We start from the raw sequence: 21,637 nt of genomic DNA on the forward strand, positions 1-21,637 counted from the left end.
GTGAGATTCAGCTGTGAGTCCTGTGAGGAGGGAATTGTCAGATGGAGTTGCTAGGCCGGCGTGGATCGTTTTTGGGAACTGGTGTGTGTCAGTCAAAGTGCCCGGGAAGTGGAAGAAGGGGAATTTAGGCGCTGTTTTTACAAAGGGAAAAGCAGGAGAGCGTGGGAACTACGGAGCAGCGAGTGTGAGCTTTGTTCCCAGCAAGGCGATGAGGCTGCTTCTCCGGGCAAGGGAAATTGCGCTAATGTGTATGGAGAAGAAGGAGGTGATTGGTAACAGGGAAGATGGCTTTCCAAAGTGGAAGCTGGCCATTGGTGGCAGTTTTGGTGATGTTGTGTGGTCAGGGCTCTGCACAGCACTGTTGGACAGGGGCAAGAGGGAGCGACGTGGCGTGCCTGGAATCGTGCAAAGTGTTTGACGCTGTCCCGCACGACGTCCTTGTGTCTAAGTCAGAGAGGCATGGTTTGGATGGCTGGAGCACGGTGTGGATAAGGCAGATGAGCCGCAGCGGTTCTTTCCAGCCTCTAGGGTGTTGGCATTTTTGGGGCTGGCCAAAAGCTAGCAGTGTTTTTCCAAAGGGGTTGCTGCGGGATGGTGCTTGGGCAGGTGCCATTGGGAAGAGTGGGCAGGGGCTGTTTGCAGCAGGGCTTCTTGGCGCAGGTGTTGAGCGGAGATGGCTTTGCCCTGGCGCAAAGAGTGGCTGCAGCGCTAGTGAGACGAGAGGCGGTGGCGAGTGCCTTTTTGTCATAGGTCTTTATTTTCTGTGGCATAAGAAAGTGAGCGAGTAGAAAAATAAATAGGTGAATCAATAAAGAGATAGTTGAATAAATAAATAATTAAATAATTAAATAATTAAATAAATAAATAGGTCGTTCTGTAAATAAGCAGAGCAAGTCCGTTGTCCGAATCCCTGGCAGAGGCTGTATCAATGGAGACGCAGTGGTTGTAGTCTGCGGGTGCCGTGGAGCGGGTAGAGGCGTGTGCGTTGTCCCAGGCTGGGGGGTGAGGTGGGTTTGGGGCACAGGTGTGGGGGCGTGGGGCTGGGTTGGTGTGTGGGTGTTTGTGCTAGCGGCGCATGGTACGTGTGAGGCTGTGGAGGTGCTGTAGAGAGGCGCGAGCTTCGAGGCGGACGTGGTCCCAGGCGCAGGCGCTGTGGTTGTGGGCGTGGAGGAAGAGCTGGATGTCCCTGAAGTACTTGTTGATGGTGAGCAGCGGGTTGCGTGGTCCTTTGAAGAGCGTGGTGGCGTTGGCGTTGTCGGGGAGGCACTGCTCGAGGTGGTGGATGTGGTGCTGGAGTTTGTTGAGGAGGTCGTTGTGAGCCTGGCTGGGCCAGTGCTGGCTGCTGCTGCTCCTGCTGAGGGTGTGGAAGAGGTGCTGGAGGATGCGTAGGGCGGTGGCGGCGGCTTGGTGCGGGTGGAGGTTCCTGTGCAGGAGGGTGTCGGGGAAGCAGGGCGGCTCTTGGAGGTGGCAGGGCTGTGTGTGGCTGGGAGCCATGTCCTGGAGGAGGCGCAGAGCGTCGTCGGGGAAGGTGTCGTGGTGTGTCCAGAGCTGCTGGCAGGCGAGGGTGGTGGCGAGAGCGGTGAGGAGGAGCAGGAGCGCCGGGGCTGCGTGCGGCAGGCGTGGCTGTGGGGCTGTGGGCGCGGGCATGGTGGGGGTGTGGGTGCTGTCGGGCGGTGCTGGGCAGGAGCCTGGTGAGGCTGGCTGGCTAGCGCTGGTGGTGCCGGTGGCGGCTGTGCTTGGGGTGCTGCCGGGCGTGCGGCTTTGTACGGCGGCAGCTTTCCCTTCATCGCTTTCTGATTGCTGGGAGTTTCCGCCCGCGCTTTCCAGTCTGGGCTGGTGGCTGTGGTGGTCTCGGGGCAGTGTTTTGTTGGGGTGTCCATCGTTCGGGGATTCTGTTTTTTATTGTTTTCTCTTCGTGGTGTTGCTGGTGTATTTTCTGTTGTTGCTTTGGGAGTGACAACCAATTTGTGCCTCGTTATTCTTTTATGATGATATTGTCAATTTTTTGTGGTTTTCTTTTTTCTCTGGGAGTATCTGTCATTCCTCTTGTGTTTTGCTGAATTTCCCTTCTTGCTGTGTTCCTGTTACTCTGCCTCCGTTGTCATATGGTTTGTGTTGTTTTCCGTTTTTTCGTAAGTTTATGTGATATTTTGAGGTGTTTTTGGATTTTGATTTTTTTTTTGCTTGTTGAAATGAATTTCACTGAAGTCCTCTGAAGTTAAATGTTTTAAGGATTATTTAATTTGTTTTTCCCAACTGAGAATTACACTGGTGGCGATTTGCCAACTAATTTGCCTTGTTTAGGAATAAGGAAGTGGTGGTCTTGGTAAGTTACTTTGCGGTAACTGCTGAGTTACTGTTAAGGTGCTGAGCTGATTCTTGGTGCTGAGTTGTCCTAGCTTATAATGTGAGTCAGTCATTTTAACGTGTAAAATTTCTGTTGCGCCGTTTAACTTCAGGGTTTTTCATCACCCACCTTCTACTATTGTACATGGAAATTCTTCCCTTGGGCAGAGTAATCTCTAGGTTATTTCTTGAGGCTGAACAAAAGTCATTAAATTCATTGCATTGTTCTGTTGTTTGTTATTAAGCCTGCTTTTAAAGTATTGGTGTACTAGAACGCTCTACAAGTAGTTACAACTATCTGTAATGTATCTTAGGTATTTCTAATCAAAATTCTTTGATCATTTTCATATTTAATAATTTGGGGTTTTGTATATTAATTTGTTTCCTATATACATGTGTAAATAAATGTGTCCAGTCTTGTAGGACTACGTTACAAAGGCTTATTTACTGCTGTATAATTCTTTAGAGATGAGCCATTTGCTAAATCTAGGACTTGGATTAGATTAGGATGCACCCAGATTTTTCTGAGAAGGTGTTCAGCAAGTAACAAGGTGCTTTCTGAACCTTGACAGGAAGCCTTCCCTGGTAAATGTTGTCCTAAGCTTCCATTCTGCCTGGGACACTTCCCAAGTCTACTCACAATTCTCCATTAGGTTTTTTTTTGTTTTTTATCTACTGAATGCTTGTTTTCTTTGTGTTCTTATTAATCAATTGTGTCTTTTTAGCCTTTGAAAGAGTTGCAAACTGATTTATTTCTCCAGATCTTCAGGAGCTCCTTACATGTTTTAGTCGAGGAGGTCTAAGCACCTGAGTTCTGAGTGTTTGCTGATAAAGCTTATGCAGTATCTTGCTTCCCTGTTCTGTTTGTCTTCCACTATGATGGACTTTAAGAAATCTCTAAGTTGTTGCTTTTGAACAATGAAGGATTTTTTAAAACTAATTTTAGTTGTCCGTTTTGCCCTGGATATCACAACTGCAGTGTGATGCTGAGAGGAGTTTCTGTCAGAAGGGTCTGCACATGTCCTTGTCCAGTGATGCTTTTAGATAGGTCTCCAGGAATGGATATCACTCAATCTCTCTATTTCTTATTCTGGTGTTGTATCACCAGAATACAAAAAGTAATACAAATGCATTTACTGTTTCATGTTTGAATTCCCTGTATTCCAGCATGTGTTATTACCACCACTTGTGTTTATGTCTGAGAGTGGTTTAGTTCCTTTAGCTGCCTCAGAAAAGACAGAACCAATGAGGTCCTCATTCTTAACATCACAGAGTACTTCTGGATAGGAGCATTAGGAGGACAGTGGTATAAAGTTCCATCTACAGGAGTCCTGCTGTGTACCTGAATATATAAGAGAGCTGATGGAAAAGCTCACCAAGCCACTCCCCATCATTTACCAGCAGTCCTGGCTAACCAAGGTGGACCCAGGCAACCGGAGAGTGGGCAGTGTAATGCTTATCTGCAGAAAGGGTCAGAGTAGAATCCGGGGAGCTACAAGCCTGTCAGCCTGACCTTGGTACTGGGGAAGCTCATGGAGATCTACTTGAGTGCCTATCACATGGCACATACAGGAGATCCAGGGGATCAGACCCTGCCAGCATGGGTTTGTGAAAGGCATAACTGCCCGACCCAGTCTCCTCCTGTAACACGATGACCCTTTTCGTGGATGAGAGAAAGTCCAGGGATGTTGACTTCCCGGACTTTAGAAAAGTCTTTGACACTGTATCCCATAGAATTCTCTTGGAGACTCCAGCTGCTTGTGGCTTGGATGTTCTCTTCTCTGAATTAAAAACTTGTCTGATGGCCTGGCCCAGAGAATGCTGGTGAATGGAATTACTTGCAGCAGGCAGCTGGTCTCCCGTGGTGTTCCCCAGGGCTCTGTACTGGGGCCAGCTCTGTTATTTGTATTGATGATCTAAATGAGGGAATCAAGAGCTCCTCTAGTCAGTTTGAGGACAGCATCAAGTTGGGTGGGAGTGTGGATCTGCTGGAGGGCAGGAAGGCTCTGCAGAGGGATGTGCACAGGCTGGATCCGTGGGCTGAGGCCAGTTGTGTGAGGTTCAACAAGGCCAAGTGTCGGGTCCTGCCCTTGGGTCACAACAACCCCTTGCAGCTCCAGGCTGGGACAGAGTGGCTGGAAAGCTGCTGAGAGGGAAAGGACCTGGAGGTGCTGGTTGAGGACAGCTGGACATGAGCTGGAGTGTGCCCAGGTGGCCAAGAAGGCCAATGGTACCGGGCTTGTGTCAGCAATAGTGTGGCCAGCAGGAGCAGGGCAGTGCCCATCCCCCTGTGCTGGGGGCACTGGGGAGGCCACACCTGGAATCTTGTGTTCAGCTTTGTTTCCTCACAGCAAGAAGGGCACTGAGGTGCTGGAGCATGTCCAGAGAAGGAGGTGGAGCTGGCAAAGTGGCTTTAGAGTGAATCATATGAGGAGCAGCTGAGATAATTGGGGGAGCTTAGTGACAGGAAAAGGAGGCTCGGAGCAACCTTATCGCTCTCTACAACAATCAAAAAGAAGGTTATAACCATGTGAGGGTCAGCCTTTTCTCCCAGCAACTAGCAGTAGGAAAGGAAAACGGCCTCAAGTCATGCCAGGGGAGGTTCAGGTTGGATATTAGGCAAAATTTTTCAGTGTCGGAGTGGTCAAGCACTGGAACACGCTCCCTAGAGAAGTGGTGGAGTCACCATCACTGGAAGTGTTCAGAAATTGAGTAGATGTGGCACTTCATGATGTGTCTTAGTGATATTTGGTTTGATGATGTTGGAGGTGTTTTTCAACCTTAATGATTCTATGATTCTGTATTTGGTCTTGTTTCCTCATTCAGCTAAGTGGGAAGTTGTCATGATCCGCCAGTACAGGTGGGGGTTGTGATCATTCGTTTGATCTTGGGGTACAAAAGGAACAGCAGGGGTCTACAGTATACTTCAGTATAATCAGAGCAGAGCACTTCTATTTTGTGCTAACAACACAGTTACATGATAGAAGGGGAAAGATAAAATAAAGAGAGAGAAAGAGGGGGTAGGAAATAGCTACCAATGGATGGAATGATGTCCTTGTGGTCTCCAGCAAATAGATGCGTCTTCCTTCCGTGGGGAGATCTCAAAAGATTTCTCCCAAGAGTCACCTTTTATAGTCCTTTTGCAAAGCAAGTGGCATCTGGCCAAGAGGTGGGGAGATTTATCAAGTGTTGTGAGGTGCTCCGAGAAGCAGGTTCAACACACTGTTCTTTAGCTAGTACCTGCACACGAGCAGTGTACCGTAGTACAGCAAGCACCTGCAAACATTGGAAAGCATCCACCTCAACCAGGCCAGAACTCCTGTCCAAAGCCGACCAGGCCAGAATTCCTGTCTGAAGGGAGTGGGGTCCACCGGGGGTCTTCTTGCAACGGTTGTGAGGCGAATGAGGGAAACTTTGGACCGTCTCTTACAGAAGTGATCATTAATGTTTGCACAGAGCAATGTCCTTGCAGTGATGCAGTGGTGGAGGTTGAGCACAGGAAACAACCTGTTTGTCCCATGCAGGAGGAAGCCATAGCTGCTGACCTGGGGAGGTATTTTTGAGTTGGTGATTGGAGAGTGAAGGAGTAGCTGCTGCTGATGATGTGTGGGTGTCCTGGTTTCAGTTCATAACCAGGCAGAAACACCAATTTAATGCAGTGATTTTGGTTCACCAGTATGAAATTTTCCTGCTGTGAGATAGGATTAGGAGGAAGGCAAAACAGGCTCAACTTTAAATGGTACAAAGAGAAACTTTATTTCTAGAAACTATAAGAAAAAGAAATAAAACTCCGAATAAAACTTTAGACCACTCTTCCTTCCTCCACACATTTCTTTCATACTGAAAATATACAGCAAACAACTCAGTCAGTTTACCATCTCTAAAATAGTCTTTCACCAGTTTACTTGGGAAACTTCCCTCTTGTCTGTGGAGATTTCTCCACAAGAAACAGTTTTCTCATAGCCTTGATGTCATAGTGATCAGCTGCCCAGGAGAATGGAGGTCTGATCACTGTGTAAAAATCCCTTCCTCGACAAACAGTTTTCCCACAATTGTTATTGAGGACCATATCAACTTACGAGGCACATTTTAAGGATTATAACAGTTCAAACAAAAGCTCACTTCATCTTAGAAAACAGAGGGTCTCCTCCTTCTCCTCCTTCTCCTCCTTCTCCTCCTTCTCCTCCTTCTCCTCCTTCTCCTCCTTCTCCTCCTTCTCCTCCTTCTCCTCCTTCTCCTCCTTCTCCTCCTTCTCCTCCTTCTCCTCCTTCTCCTCCTTCTCCTCCTTCTCCTCCTTCTCCTCCTTCTCCTCCTTCTCCTCCTTCTCCTCCTTCTCCTCCTTCTCCTCCTTCTCCTCCTTCTCCTCCTTCTCCTCCTTCTCCTCCTTCTCCTCCTTCTCCTCCATCCCTGGGGAGCATCAGGGGTCTTCTCACTATTCAAACGTAGCAATTTCAGTATCTGCTTACTTTAACACAAACACTTCTGCTCATATCTACAGTTAAAACAGTCATATCCACCCCATATCTTATGTGTTATAGGAAAACAAGAGTCTCTTCTCCATAGCATAAAAAAAGAGAGAAATTTTAGTCCACAACTGTCCTCCTTCCCTCATCTGGGACCTGACTCTTCCTACTGTCTTACCTCAGTGTTTTTATGCTGTTTCTATATCATCATCTTGGTCCTCTTCTTTCACTCAGGAGAGAGAACAAAGTATCTGCAAAGTCTTATTCTGGGCATTGAAAGAGCTAATACCTTTCCCGGGCAGCAGAGGGTCCTATGATCTCTTCCAGGTGGGGCAGTCCGAGCTATTTAGGCTAAAGCCTCTTTCAAGGCTGTACCTGGGCTGGGCTGGGATTCTAGGGCCCAGCCCAGTGATGAGTTTTCTGGCTCCATGGCTGTTTTCTGGTGTTTGCTGTACTCAATTCCAGCCGCGGGCAGGGGGTCTTCCCTGGTGGTTTTTCCTCCCCCCTGCCTAGTATGGGGGCCCTTGCCAGAATGGGGCCCAGTTGTGTCTCCCCCAGGCCGCATGGTCGGCAGGGCAGGCCCGGCCACCCGGAGCTGCTCCAGGCCAGCAGCAGGGCAGGGTTCTGCTGAGCTGTGGCTCCCTGGCCACACCAAGGGGACTGGGATCTTAGCAACAGCCCTCTCTTCCCCCTGGCTATCGAGACCCCTGGCTGAAAAGGGAGCCCAGCAGCTTCCCAAGCCCTATGTCAGAGCCTGCTGGGCCCAGGCCCTGTGGAGGGAACCAAGGCCAGTGTTACCTTGTGAGAGGCCAGAAGGGAAAGAGAGTTTTCCAGATGTTTTTTGTCTTTGCATGTGTATTTTACAAAGACACATAAACTTTCTCATTGGTGTAACAATGTGTTAATATTAAAAATCCGACATTGATGCATCTTTGTCAGGTACAAGAGAAACTGCTCAGGTCTGGGCAAGTAAAAATTTCAGAAAACCTTTACAAACCACCACAGTGGGCAGTTTCCTTCATGGGGAATGCTGTGCTGGTTGGATTGGATTATATTGGGTGGTGGTGTTTGGGTGATGGATCTCTTTGCTTGCTAATGATGTGTTGGGATGGAGAAGGACAAGAACAATGTGCTCTGTGTACTGCAGTAGGACTTCATGGGCTCTGGGGTGTAAGCATAGGCATGAGCATCTTGTACCAGTTGTGATGGCCGTAGCAGAGCAGTGAGCAGTTCTGGACATCTCATGCAGGTTTTGTTTCTTTTTAGTTTCTTTTTAGTCTTTTTTGGGTGGAGTTGGTAGCACTGGGCTTCCGTTCCTTGTCCAAATCTTTGCAGACCTTGATGGGTCCTATCCTTGATTCTTTGAGGTGAGCCTTGTCTATGCCACCCTGTTTTTTCCAAAGCAGTGCTGTGGCATTGCAGAATGGTTGTTTGTGGTGGGTTGATGGTTTGGAGGTGACTTTCATATCTTGGCATTACTGGAGGGTCTGGAAGGGAGAGTATAGTGGTGGAAGAGGAAGGCATCATGTGTGGGGTAGGCATCATGTCATCTGGGGTAAAAGGGTGCCCTAATGGTCTGGCAGCTGTAAGAGATGCCTGGGGACTGCAGGACCACCATTCCCTGAGAATGGTCTGCTATCCATAGCCTTCAACCCAAGCAGGAGATGTTGGCAAGTTGGACTGCAGGAGGGAGACTCATCCCTGCCTGCCGGAGGAGACTGTCTGTCTGTCAGGTATAAGCATGAAGCACAGTTGACACAGCTTTGCTTCTTCATTCTTTTTTGTTTATACAAAAGATCTTTATTTCTGACAAAATAATAAATAAATAAATAAATAAATAAATGGCCAGATAAATAAACAATTAAGTAAGTAAGTAAGTAAACAGAGGTCTGTGGTTAACAGTGATTGGCATAGGAGTCCCACAGTAGTTCCCCAGTGTCCATAATCCCCTTCCTGTTCATCAGGTGAGGTTGCAGCCTGGATGAACACAATAATTCCACAGGTAAAAAGTACCATCCATATCCCCAGTGCCTCACAGCTATCCATGAGTGTGTAGCACAGAAATTTCTTCTTCCTTCCTCTCTGGTGGTTGTGGCTTGGGTGCCACAGACAGACCCCAGTGTCACCACAGTCATATCCCTTTCCCCATCAGCTCATCATTCTGGTCAGAAGAGATCTGACTGGTATTGAATGATCCCAGCCTGCGCTGCTGCTGTCACCACTCAATCCATGGCCATGGAAGCTGGCTGGGGATGGGTGTTTGCAATCTGTAGATTTACTGGGGGTCCAGAACAGTTTGGTGTTTCATTTGCCGTATGAGTCTGTCCACGTGTTGGAAGCAGATAAGAGCTTCGAGGCGGACGTGGTCCCAGGCGCAGGCGCTGTGGTTGTGGGCGTGGAGGAAGAGCTGGATGTCCCTGAAGTACTTGTTGATGGTGAGCAGCGGGTTGCGTGGTCCTTTGAAGAGCGTGGTGGCGTTGGCGTTGTCGGGGAGGCACTGCTCGAGGTGGTGGATGTGGTGCTGGAGTTTGTTGAGGAGGTCGTTGTGAGCCTGGCTGGGCCAGTGCTGGCTGCTGCTGCTCCTGCTGAGGGTGTGGAAGAGGTGCTGGAGGATGCGTAGGGCGGTGGCGGCGGCTTGGTGCGGGTGGAGGTTCCTGTGCAGGAGGGTGTCGGGGAAGCAGGGCGGCTCTTGGAGGTGGCAGGGCTGCGTGTGGCTGGGAGCCATGTCCTGGAGGAGGCGCAGGGCATCTGCAAGATCGTGGGTCCGCAGGTGATGACACGGGAGGCTGGTGGCAGGAGCCACGATGAGTAGCAGCAGTGCCAGGGTGCTGTGCCACTGGCAGGGCTGTGCACATCCAGGTACAACCATGGTGGAGCTTTGGGCGCTGTGCAGGAGCCTCGTCTGGCTTGGTAGTGGTGGTTGCTGTGCTTAGGGTGCTGCCAGGTTTGCAGTTTTATGTGCCCATGGCCAGGCTTTCCTTTCATCATCATCTTGTAGAGAATTTCCCGTTTCTGTTTTCACTTTTGTTTTTTTGTTTGCTTTCTTCTGAGGGCTTTTTTGGTGCTTGTCACAGACCAGGAGTGGGCGCTGCTATGAGAATGAGAGCTCATACTTTCTCAGGGCTGCTGCCAGGGGAAGCCTGGCTACTGTGCTATTACAGAAGATGAAAGTGTGACAGAAGTTTTCCGGTGGCTGTGCTGGGGATGTGTTTCAGGATTGTCTTTTCATCTGTTTTGTGTGTTTGCCTATGTTTGGGTTTTATTTTAAAATTTCTTTACTTACCTGCATCTATTTTTTTCTGATTTCATGCTCCAGTATTATTTGTATATAATGTTAATTTTCCATGTTAAATAGTGTTTTCTTATATCTCTTATAGAATTGTTAGTCTCTCAGTCCTTCTAAATGCTATGTGTCAATATATATTTTAATATTTTTTTTCCTGTGGTACCTGCAGCTTTGCTAGTACAAGAGTTTTTCTTCTCTCTGCAAAATCTTGCAGGATATATTTGGAGCCATTTCTCAGACCCCTGTATCCAGAGTTAATTACCCTTGGTATGTTGGTAGTTAGAGATAAATGTGCAGATGTCACAAAGGATTTTTCATCAACTATTCATACAGTGTTTGCCCTTTCTAGATTTTAGTTTTTATTTTTTATTGTGTTGTGGATTTTTTTGTGCAAATGTGGCAGTGTTAGATGCAGAAACATCTAAGTGAGGGGCAGAAGCAGGTGGGAATATTTCTATTTCACGTGCCAGTCCACTTACATGTGAAAAGTGAAAGTGGGCAAAGTTTCAAGTGAGAGTCATCACTGCTTCCTATGTAAATTCCTGCAGTAAGAGGTTCCTGTGGTTGCTGATAAAGCAAGAATGGGATTTTCTCCTGAGGTTTTTTTTTTCATTTAGCTCAAGTAATGTGCATATTGTTGCTGTAAAATCTCACTGTGGATTTTTTTGCTGTTTGGGTTCTTTTGGTACATGTTACATTGAGATATGCTTTTTCTCTGTTCATCTGTTGCAGAGATCTTATAAATGTGTCAGCTGGTGCATGTGGTACCCAGTGAGCTGCTGGGTGGAACTTAAATCTATTGTGTCTCATCACTTACACTTTTTTCATCCTTTTCTGCCTCACTTTTTTGAGCCTATTTCTGATATTTCACTTTTGCCTTTAGGGAGCTTTTTCTTTTGTAGGTCAGGAGATATCTGTAATGTCTGAAGGTTGGTGTCTTCCCTGATACTTCCCTTTTGGCAGACATGAACTGCAGACATATCTGCCTTGCATTTGTGTTTTCTAATGAGTTCTTAGTTTGAATGTGTGTATGCATAAGTAGGGTACAGATATTCAATACTGATGTAGTTTTCCCCTGCCTGAGATGCAGTGAGAATAATTGCAACCCATCACACCCTCTTCTCATGCAGATTTGATTATATTTTATCCAGTTTGTACAGGGGGGGGAATGGTAGTGTGTTAGTTCATAGCTGCTGAATTGTGCTCATATCTCTTCTCTGGATCTTCTTTTTTGTGGTATTTTCATCATAAGATTGTGAGTGTGCTGCTTTTTAATAACCTGCTAAGACTTTAAGACTTTTAATGTGAATTTAGTTGTGTTTTGCAAAGTTATTCATGCTGGAGTTCCTCCAAGGGGAATTACCAGGGAAGGAAAGGTTAATGATATAATGGCACTATTACAAATTACAGAAAGCACCTACAATACTAAAACTTTGCCACATTCCTCCATCACTGAACATGAAATATTGAGTGTAGGAGACAGGGAAGTGATGCACGGAAGTGGAGCAAGGTGGAAGGTGCTGCCAACTCTGGGAAAACATTTGAGGCTCTATGGTATTTGCAGAGATTGCAGCATGATAAAGAGGAGACTTTCCCAGTGTTTGAAAATGTGTGGAAATTGATACATTGCTACTTAAAGCATTATCTCTTTCTGGATTGAAGGCAGTGAGGAGTAGAACATAAAAATTAGGAGGAAAAATCAGATCACCAGACCCACAGGTAGAGTTCACCCAGAGAAGGGCAAACTCCTTGCCTTTTCTCCGAAACTGCTGCTTCAGTTTTGCTAGCATGTCCTGTCATTTCAGAGTGCAAGCTTTCTAGTATTGCTTGCCTTCTTGCAGAAGACCTAGAAAAATGATCTGAGACAGTGGTTTCCACCTTTTTTATGCACCCTATCAGCAAAAAATTTGTGAGCACTCACATTCAGTATATTTTTATTTCTGAATTATATACATGTACCCCTGTACTAATATATATGTTATAAAACACACACAAAACCAAAAATTTTAAAAGGAGAGGAAGGTTAAACAAACACTATTTTAAAGTTCTCTTAAGCTGTATTTATCAAAGGTACCAAGTCCATTTTTTCTTGTACCCCTATGGGTTATGATACACACCCCACTTTGGAGACTCTGACCTGTAGAGTAGCTTAAATAAGTTTTCCAGTCATCCAATTTTTCTCCCTCTTTTAATTTTTTTACTGTTTTCATAGCTGACATTTTCACTTTTAGAAAGCAGGGCATGGTACAAGGACAAAACCCTTAGACTTACATCCATGTTGTGATTACAGTCCTGGCCTGACCCAAGGCCTTTGACCCACAATAGTCAGTTCTCTTTCAGGCAGTCTCACTGGAAGATGACAGTTCAGAACTGGGAGCTGTGTGGGAAATCATTTAGTTACTGCCTTTAACTTACCATTAAGAGCTGAAATATTTGTGTATAACACAAAAAAAGTGTCTATCAAGTAGGTTTATTTTTAGCTTAAGGATCTAGGTACATTTTCTGCTCTGGTGGACGACGTAACGTCAGTTCCCACCCAAACCTCCTTTAGTTCTTGCTCCTAGAATTTTCTTCTCTGTCTAGTATGCAGTTCATAAGATTGGTCCAGATGTGTTACAGTTTCAACTATTAATAAATGGTGTTTCTTTCCAAGGATTACTATGGAATTACATTCCCTGCTCCTGCAACCTTGACAGGCAGAGATGGGAGCCTTGCTAACAACCCGTACTCAGGTGAGTGCTAGTTAAAGATGAGAATGGAAAGAGAGATATGCTGGTTTCTTAGTGCAGGTCATCCTGCTGTTGTTTAAAGACAACTTGCTTTTCCCTTCTGTGGTCAAAGAAGCCCTTCCTTGTTCCTGCTCTTGTTCTTTAGCTGTAGTTGTGCAAAGATGATATTAATGCCATCCAGGATTTCAGCCAGTGGTTTTCATCCACTGCCATGATTACATATTAGAACTGTGGCCATAGGCATTGTAGTTCCTATAATGATGGTATTAAGTGCTGTCATACTTCCTGGTAACCAGTAAAAAGGAATACTGGTTGGGAGTGAGGTAGAAGGGATTGTCATTGATGTATGTCGCCTCCTTGGTAAACATGCTGCTCTGTAGGCTGCCAGAAAGTACAAGTGTTTGTGAATTTTCTGCTTCATGATCACTTCTCTTGGGAGGCTGTTTTTGGGTTAATAACTGAATTTCCCTTCCTACTTCTTCAATAAGGTGGCCCACGATGCAAGCCTTGCTTTCCTGGCCTTCAGCTACTGTCTTCAGAACTTTGGTGGTGTGAGGATCTGGACATCTTAACTAGTCATGCTTGACAAATAAACAGACATTGGCAAAAATATGCCCATCACTGCCTGTAAATCCTAACCTGCTTTCAGCCCATGAAGCTTAGCTAAACAGGTTAACCTCCAGGAGAGTCACACTTTAACCCAACAACCATTGGCTCTCTGGCTATTTACCATGCTTCTGCTTTTAGCATGTTTGATTGCAATGATCTGATAGTAATGACTCTGCTCAAACCATGTGAGATAGGTGAGTATTGGCATCTGTCTTTATCAATGGAGTAGCCATGGCACAGAGTTCTGTGCCATGAACAGGCAATATCCCTGTGGCTGTCAGGAACAGAGACTGGGTGAGGGCTTCCCATGAACAATTGCAAGCTTTCAGGTGTAGGATGTGTCCTGTTCTGTAGTTGTCTGCTTGTATTCAGAAGATTTAAATCCATTGAATTCTCCACCTTTGCAGTATCTTTGATAGCTTTTCTGATAATTTCTTTCTTTCACAGGTGATGTAACAAAATTTGGCCGTGGGGATTCTGCCTCTCCTGCTCCTGCGACCACGCTGGCCCAGCCGCAGCAGAACCAGACACAGACTCACCACACGACTCAGCAGCCCTTCCTGAACCCTACCCTGCCCCCGGGGTACAGCTACACTGGGCTCCCTTACTACGCTGGAATGCCTGGTGTTCCCAGTGCATTCCAATATGGGCCAACCATGTTTGTAAGTGTGACAGCCTCAACTGTAATCCTCCCTGAGTACCTCTCCAGTTTTGCTTTCTCCAATCCAAACACTCCACATCTTGGAATTATAGGAAGGTTTGGGTTGGAAGGTTGTTCCCATTCCCCTGCCATGGGCAGGGACACCTTCCACTAGACCGGTTTGCTCAGAATGCTATCCATCCTGACCTTGAAAACTTCCAGAGATGGGCCTTCCTTAGCTTGTCAGGGCAACTTGTGCCTGTGCTCAACACCTTCATGGTGATGAATATTTTTCTTACATCTAATCTAAATCTACCATCTTTCAGTTTAAAACAGTTGCCCTTAGTCTTGTCACTACCTTGACTGGTAAAATGTTTTTTGCATCTTTCCTATATGCTTCCTTTAAGTGTTGAAAGGTCACAGTAAGGTCTCCCTAGAGCCTTCTTTTCTCCAGGATGAGCAGCCCCAATTCTCAGCCTGTCCTCATAGGAGAGAAGAGCTCATCCCTGTGATGATCTTCATGACCTCCTCTGGATCTGTCCCAACAGGTCCACAGCTTCCTCATACTGAGGATCCCAGAGCTGGAGTCAGTATTCAGGTGGATTCTCGTTAGAACAGAACAGAGTCAGCTTCCCCAGCCTGCAGGAGATCTCCAAAAACATGCAACGTGAGAAAATAGCTGCAGTCTCACTCAGAAGAAAACAAAAATTTAAAAGGCCAGAACTCATGGACCCCTTTGTGAGTTTCTGTAAATAGCTGACAGCTACATTTTGAGGGCTTGCTGTTCCTGAAAGCCCTTACTAGTCCTTGGAGAGTCAAGGGGAGACCTAAAGCTGAGTCACTGAGGTGAGAGAGCCTGGATGGATGGAGGAGACCTCATTAAGTCAGAGAGCAGGGCTGGAAGTGTCAGGAGGAAGAAGGTTATTTGGGAGGAGGTGTTGCTCCAGGCGGAAGGGTAGATGAGGCTGTTTAGGGCCCTGTAGGATAGTATTTTATGAACAGCCTCAGGCAGGAATTTGTTTACTTTGATTCTGTGGTGGTTCTCAGGATTGTGGGTAAAAATTTGCTGTTTACATTCAGCATATGAAATAAATACACAGCTCCCTTGCTCTGAGGGAGGGCTGCACTGCGATCACAGGGGCGGCTCTAGGAGAAATCCTGGGACACAAGTCCACTGTAGCAAGTTACTGCTGTAAGCAGTCCCATGCCATCCCAGTCCTCCCAACTCCATGAATTCCCAACATGAGGTGGAAGGTGCCTTCCCCACTAGATGGCAGAGGGAGCCTGTATTGCAGCTGATGGCACCTTTTGTTCCTGTCCTTTGTCCAGGTACCTCCAGCATCTGCTAAACAACACGGAGTCAACCTGAACACGGCGTCGACTCCCTTCCAGCAGGCGAGTGGCTATGGCCAGCATGGCTACAGTGCAGGTAAACCCTCAGCCCCTGCTCCCCTGAGCACCCTTGGCGCCCCTCGCACTCCCTAACACCGTCTTGTGTCTTGTGCTCACTGGCAGGCTACGATGACTTAACACAGGGAACTGCAGGTGGAGATTACAGCAAAGGAGGCTACAGTGGGTCATCTCAAGCACAAAACAAATCTGCTGGCACTGGACCTGGGAAAGGTAACACTTTAAGACTGGAGGTTCCTCTGAATTTGGATTTAGTAGGGCAAACTCTCATTGCTGTGCAGTCAACACAACAGTCAGCTCCGAACAGGGTCATGATCCAAGCTGTTTTTCCATCTCCTGTGTACAAAATGCTTTTCTAATGGCCCAGTTGTTCCTTCTAAACCTCATGGCTGAACTTTGCAAAAAGCTTTGTGCAGCTGATGAACAGCTTGGGTCCAATTACACATGGGAGAAATGGTTAGCTGTCATCTAAGGTAAAGCTTTCTTTGCTGAAGAATATAGTGATCCTTCAACAGTGCTGCAATTTTGAAACTTAAGCAGTTCAATGCTGTTGCTGAAATGATCCTCTGCTAAATCATAGCTAGATTTTTAGTTTGGTAGGCACCTGAGACATCCATGTATTAGAGAGGAGCAGGGCACTTCACACATCTCTGGGCTGTCTAGCTGCTGCCTGTACACACTTATAACATGTTGTGCCTGGAAATATTTCCTTTGTGACCATAAAAGCTGAAGAATTTATCCAGCTCGTACAAAAACTTTATTTGGCACATGCTGGTTAGATCTGAGAAGCTGGGCTGCTTAGTACTAACTGGTTCATCCTCATGCTGAAGTAAATACCAAACATTTGCCATGCATTTGAAACACTGTGTGATCACACTCTCTTCAGTGGAGAAGCAATCCAGGAAGGAGCAGTGTCCAAGGAGGATTGCAAGTACCCTTAGAGCAGTACCCTTGAGCTCAGTTCTCTGATTCGAAGCAACCATTGTTTTTTTTCTGATTCAAGTGATATGATCAGAGCACCCTCTATAAAACTGAATAAGTGTCTCTGAGCCAGTGATGCTGATTCTGTCAGGGCAGAGGAGCACTGCAGACTTGGCTCTTCTGTAGGATGTGGAGGGACAGGGGCTCAGATATGTAGGAGATGCTGAGTCTCATCACTTAAGGCACTACTGGAGAGCTTTTGAATGCTGCAATAGAGCTGAATGTAGCTCTGATCCTGGGGGAAAGCTGGCTTTTTGTGAGCTTCAGTGAGTGGTCAGTACAGCCAGCTGCTGCCTGGTGAAGTGTGTTGGAATCCGAGTGTTAATGACTTAGAGTGGACCTGGGTGATTTATCCCAGTGTACTTGTGCAGTGGGAACAAGAAGCTGAGCCCTTTTTTTCTGTTCCCATGCGGGGTGCTGTGGGTCTGAGGTCATGGAGAGCCATGAATCCCCTGAGGCTGCTAGAGATGCCAGGAGCAAAGCTTGGGATCATGCTGGCTGATGGGGTGACATTCTCACTGTTGGTGTCATTTCTGTTTTCCAGGTGTTTCTGTGACCTCAAGTAACACGGGTGTGCCTGATATCAGTGGCTCAGTCTATAACAAGACTCAGGTGAGGAGTGTTGGACCCTCCTCCCTCAGGGCCCAAGGCTGATGACTCCTACTCCCAGGCTGGCCAGTCAGCAGGCCACAGCATCTCTAACACTGGCTCTGCTGCTGGAGTGAAGTCTCATTCTCTGTCCCAGTGTTTCTGCGGTGTCAGCTCCTGACAGCAGCTGCTGACAGAGGCTCATTGCTCCCTGTGCTGCACAGTGCCCATGCTACACCATGCCAGCAGTGTCCTGGGTGCAAATGAAGTTATGGGTGTTAGCATTTTTAGTCCAAGTAGCCCCCAAAGCAGGTGAGTTGAGAGGCTGTTTTGTTTTCCATCAGAGGGACAGGCAGTAGTGACCACCTCTAACACCCAAAGATCCCTGTTCCAAGCTCCCCTGTGGCCATTGCTCAGCCTGCAGCTTCCCAGGCAAAGCAGGAAGTGCTTTGACCAGCTGTGCTGTGCATTGGGTTTATGTCCAGCTCCTGTTTGCTGCTCCCTGCACCCTCAGTGGGGGAAATCAGTGTCTGGCTGTGATTCATGCTTACAGGTAGGAAGCCAACTGTCAGCTCTGTGCTTAGGGGGTCAAGCTTTGGTCAGCAGGAGGAAAATATTACTGCAAGTTCCTGTGTTTTTGTTGGGCTGCCCTGGATAGGTTGAGTAATTCTAGGCTGAGCCCACTCAGTGGGGGAGGGACTGATTAGGAAGCTTCTGCAATCCCACGTCCCTCTGAATAGAAAGAAGTCAGGGAATTACAATCACAGTGTCTGTGAAAATAAAAGTTCCAAGAGCCATTAGTGCAGAAATACAGTGAGAACAGGAGCTGAAACTCATCCTCTGGTGTGCTTGCAGGTATTCAATGTGACTTGGCTTCCTCATGGGGTAGGTGAAAAGTTCAGGTGCTGTGTGTTTGGGCCACTCTTGTTCTGATCTGGCTGAGGCTCCTCATGCCAGTCTCTGACACTGTGCCCATTGCCCCCTCTGCAGACATTTGACAAGCAGGGATTCCACGCTGGCACTCCACCTCCCTTCAGCCTGCCTTCTGCTCTTGGATCAACTGGACCCCTGAACCCTGGTGCTGCCCCGGGTTATGCTCCAGCCCCATTTCTTCATATCCTCCCTGCGCATCAGCAACCTCATTCCCAGATGCTGCATCACCACCTCCAGCAGGATGGGCAGGTGAGTCAGCCCCTTCTGCCTCTAGAGCATCCCCAAGAGCATATTGCTCCCCCTTCCCAGCAAGGTCTTGGGGTGGTTGTTCCCTTCTTTTGTTTACTTTGCTCACTGGGAAAGGTCCTTGGCAAGCAGTGCCTGTTGACCAGCTTGGGGAGGGAACCTCATGAAATTCAGCAAGGGGAAATGCCACGTCCTGTCCCTGGGGAGAAAACAGCCCCGTGCATCAATCTGTGTCAGGGTCCATCTGCTGGAAAGCAGCTTAGCAGAAATGGCCCTAGGGGGCCTGGTGAGCACAAATTGACCATGAGCCACCAATGTGCCTTTGCAGCAAAAAGGGACAATGGGATCCTGAGCTGCACCAGGCACAGCACTGCCAGCAGGTCAGGGGAACTGATCCCTGCCCTCTGCTCAGCTCTGGTGAGGCCACAGCTGCAGCATCATGTCCGGTGCTTGGCTACCCACTGTGGGAGAGATGTGGATGTGTTGGAGAGTGTCTAGTAAAGGACTGATGAAGACATTGGATCATGACTCCTGTGAGGAGAGGCTGGGGGAGCTGGGACAGTTCAGCCTGGAGAGCACTGAGAGGGAATCTCATCAATGTATAGAAAGGGAAGATGTAAAGAGGGCAGAGCCAGGTTCTTTCCAGTGACAGGAGCAAGACAGTGAGCATAAACTGGAACACAGGAGGTTCCTTCTGAACCTATCAGAGAAAATATTTTGTTTGGAATGGTGACTAAGAAATGGTCATGGTGGGATATAAAAATATTTTTCTGGGATGGTGACCAGGAAGCTGGTGGAGTCTCCATCCTTGAAGTTGTCTGGGAATGGTGCTGGGCAGCTGGCTTTTTGGTGATCCTGCTTGAGCAAAGGAGTTGGACAAGATACCTCAAGAGATCCCTGCCAGCCTCAGCCAGGCCATGATTGTGTGAAGAATCCATCCTGCTGTGGGCTGGGGAGGGATGGTTTGTGGGGTGTGAAGCTGATGCAGGTGCTGCTGTCCCATCAGGAGGGCAGGATGTGAGCTCTTGTGCTGTGATTCTGGGGAAAAATCAAGCATCCCCTGCAGGCTGCATGTCAGTTCTGGTTCGGTTTCACTTGCACATACGTTTACTTTCCTAACACTAAATATTTCCTGAAAAAAACCTGTTCAGCCTTAGAGTCCACTAATAGGACATGATTTTGTACTCCACGTGTGTGACATGCTTGTCTGGTGTACCACCTCGGCTCACCTAGGGAAAGCTCCTTTCCTGCTCCTGGCCCTGCTCCTCAGTTACCTTGTGCTTGAGCCTGTTGTGCTTGGGAGGCAGTGGGATGGTGCATCCCCAAGCTCCTTCTTGGTGTGTCCATGGTTGCTTGGTCTGGACTGTGGGATGTAGAGATAGTGCAGGACAGAAACAGATCTGTTCAGGGGGGAGCATTGGTGCACTGCTGGATGTCAGGGCTGTCCCTGGCAATGTTTTCTTCCTAGGAATGCTGGTGCTGTGGCAGCTGATGCTCCTGTCTCCTTTGTTTCCCTTTTCTAGGGTGGATCTGGCCAACGCAACCAACCCAGCACCATGCAGCAAAAGTCTCAGGCTACCAAAACCGCCTATGGCACTTCTCCATACTGGACAAACTAAATCTGAAACCAGGGAGGGGGGAGAAAATGAAAGGAGAGGAGGAAGAAGGAAACAAAAGAAAACAAAAGAGAAAAAAGAAAATAAAAGCCGAAGCCCATTCTTGGAATTATTAGGAAAAGTAACTGCTCAGCCAAATGTCTGTGCGGGGAGAACTGCAGCCAGCCAGCCATCCTCTGTGTGACTCGCCTGCTTCCTCTTTGAGTTGCTGTTATATGTAATATATTTATGTATGTATTTGTAAATGTAATAGAACCTAAATGTGGTTTTCTGCATCTTGCACCCTGTTTTATTTTCTTGATAGGAAAACTAATTATTCATTTTCCATCTCTACCAGGGCATCCTTCTTTGTTTTATATTTTGAGTTCTATGGGTTTTGTAACTCTGTCAAGACAAAGACAAACTGCGCCTTTTTTTTTGGAGCTGGAGCCCGTTTATTTAATGCAGTTCTAAATTCAGACAAATAAGGAGACCTTCCCTTCCAAAAACCTAAATCAAAATGTGTCCTTGGTTTGATTTTATCCCCCAACCCCCAATATAGCTGTTATTTTAGAGGGGGAAAATAAAAGAAAGGAAAAAAAAGTTTTGTGGGCCTTCCCCTTTCTTTCATTTCCTCCCTCCCTCCCTCCTGCCCTCTTGCTGCAGAAGACAAGCTGTTATGGGCAGTTTCACTGTGGCCTTGAGCTGCAGTCTCAACTTCTAATTTTTCAACTTTTTATTAATAATAAAAAAGGACAGGGTTCTATTTTTTTTTTTTTTTGTTTGTTTTTTTGTTGGTGGTGTTTTTCTCTAGCAAGAGACTTTGGATGGCTCAGTGTATCCTGGAACCTCCTTTGCATCATTAGAGGCAAAAAAAAACTATGTAGCAAGTTTCTAAATAAAACTATAAGCTGTGTCTTGTACCTCTTTTTGCCCTGAGCCACCTTCCAAGGAAAGCCAGAGCTACTGGATGGAAACTACATCTGTCCCTCCCCACTTTTTTTAAAACAAAGACCTTGGAGGCAACTCCTGATCCTTCTTGTCCTGCACTAGTGCGGTGAATGTTCTAGGAGTTTCATTTCTCTATAAGCCCTTCCTCCACCTAATAAAGATCTGAGCATATGTACCCACTGGTGTTTGTCTGCATTTTCAAAGGCTCCAGGAGCAATTTTACAGTCTGCTTCTGCACTAGCAGCCAATCTGGGAGGGTAAGAGCATCAAGCTAAGAGTGGGTGTGACAACAGTGACTTCACCAGTGTGCTGAGAGCTCTCAGGCACCCACAGCAGGGATGGGATCCGGGGTCGCACCCTCCCTCCTGCCACGAGCAGCCTGTTCTGCCTTTGGTGCCTCCTGGGATGGTGCTCTTGAGTACCTGGGAGCAGCTGGGATTGGTAAGGACAGATCACAGCTACAGCTCTGCCCTTTCCGGCTTTGCCCAACCGGTCCATGGGATCCACTGGGAGGAAGGGCAGGGATGTGAGGGAAGTCTCCTACCCCAGACTTACTCTTCAGATCATCCTGTCCCCGTGCAGCAGAGGAGGTGGGTAAATGTGATGCACACAGCAGGGCAAGGGCCTTTTTTTCTTTCAGTATCCACAAGAGAAAAATAAGTCTTTTTCTACCCTGAGAACCATTTTACTTTCTCTGTTACCAGCTCTGGACTCTGTGAGACCCATTTGTCACCCAGGCCTCTCCCAGCCTCTGAGCAGCACAAGAACTACACTGGCATTCCTCTGCCCTGACTCAGGTTTTGATGCTGGTTGAACTCCAACAGCTGCTCCAAGCCTTTGGCAGCTGCTGCCCCACTGCC

The 21,637-nt window shown here is 47.3% G+C and overlaps 3 protein-coding genes across 3 annotated transcripts in view; 1 reads left to right on the plus strand and 2 right to left on the minus strand.

Annotated features, from left to right (window-relative positions):
- Positions 1–19,963, plus strand: part of UBAP2 (ubiquitin associated protein 2) — a 148,735-nt gene extending 128,772 nt beyond the window's left edge. The window contains exons 22-28 of the mRNA XM_062514000.1: positions 12,749–12,827; positions 13,881–14,095; positions 15,403–15,502; positions 15,589–15,696; positions 17,009–17,076; positions 18,043–18,234; positions 19,755–19,963. Of these exons, the coding sequence (XP_062369984.1) occupies positions 12,749–12,827; positions 13,881–14,095; positions 15,403–15,502; positions 15,589–15,696; positions 17,009–17,076; positions 18,043–18,234; positions 19,755–19,850 (858 nt within the window). The 3' untranslated portion in view covers positions 19,851–19,963. The remainder of the gene's footprint in view (positions 1–12,748; positions 12,828–13,880; positions 14,096–15,402; positions 15,503–15,588; positions 15,697–17,008; positions 17,077–18,042; positions 18,235–19,754) is intronic.
- On the minus strand, positions 1,066–1,647 carry LOC134056620 (interferon-like). The gene has a single exon (XM_062513459.1). It carries the CDS (start codon positions 1,645–1,647, stop codon positions 1,066–1,068), a length of 582 nt encoding a protein of 193 aa, XP_062369443.1.
- LOC134056621 (interferon-like) lies at positions 9,085–9,678 on the minus strand. Its single transcript, XM_062513460.1, has one exon. The coding sequence runs from the start codon at positions 9,676–9,678 to the stop codon at positions 9,085–9,087; it is 594 nt and encodes a 197-aa protein (XP_062369444.1).
- Positions 19,964–21,637: the final 1,674 nt, after the last annotated feature.

The sequence above is a fragment of the Cinclus cinclus genome, chromosome Z (genome assembly GCF_963662255.1).
Source record: "Cinclus cinclus chromosome Z, bCinCin1.1, whole genome shotgun sequence".
Lineage (NCBI taxonomy): Eukaryota > Metazoa > Chordata > Aves > Passeriformes > Cinclidae > Cinclus > Cinclus cinclus.

Excerpts from the sequence above, each read along its gene's own strand:
- LOC134056621 (XM_062513460.1), bottom strand. The coding sequence starts at position 9,678 with ATGGTTGTACCTGGATGTGCACAGCCCTGCCAGTGGCACAGCACCCTG.
- LOC134056620 (XM_062513459.1), bottom strand. The coding sequence starts at position 1,647 with ATGCCCGCGCCCACAGCCCCACAGCCACGCCTGCCGCACGCAGCCCCG.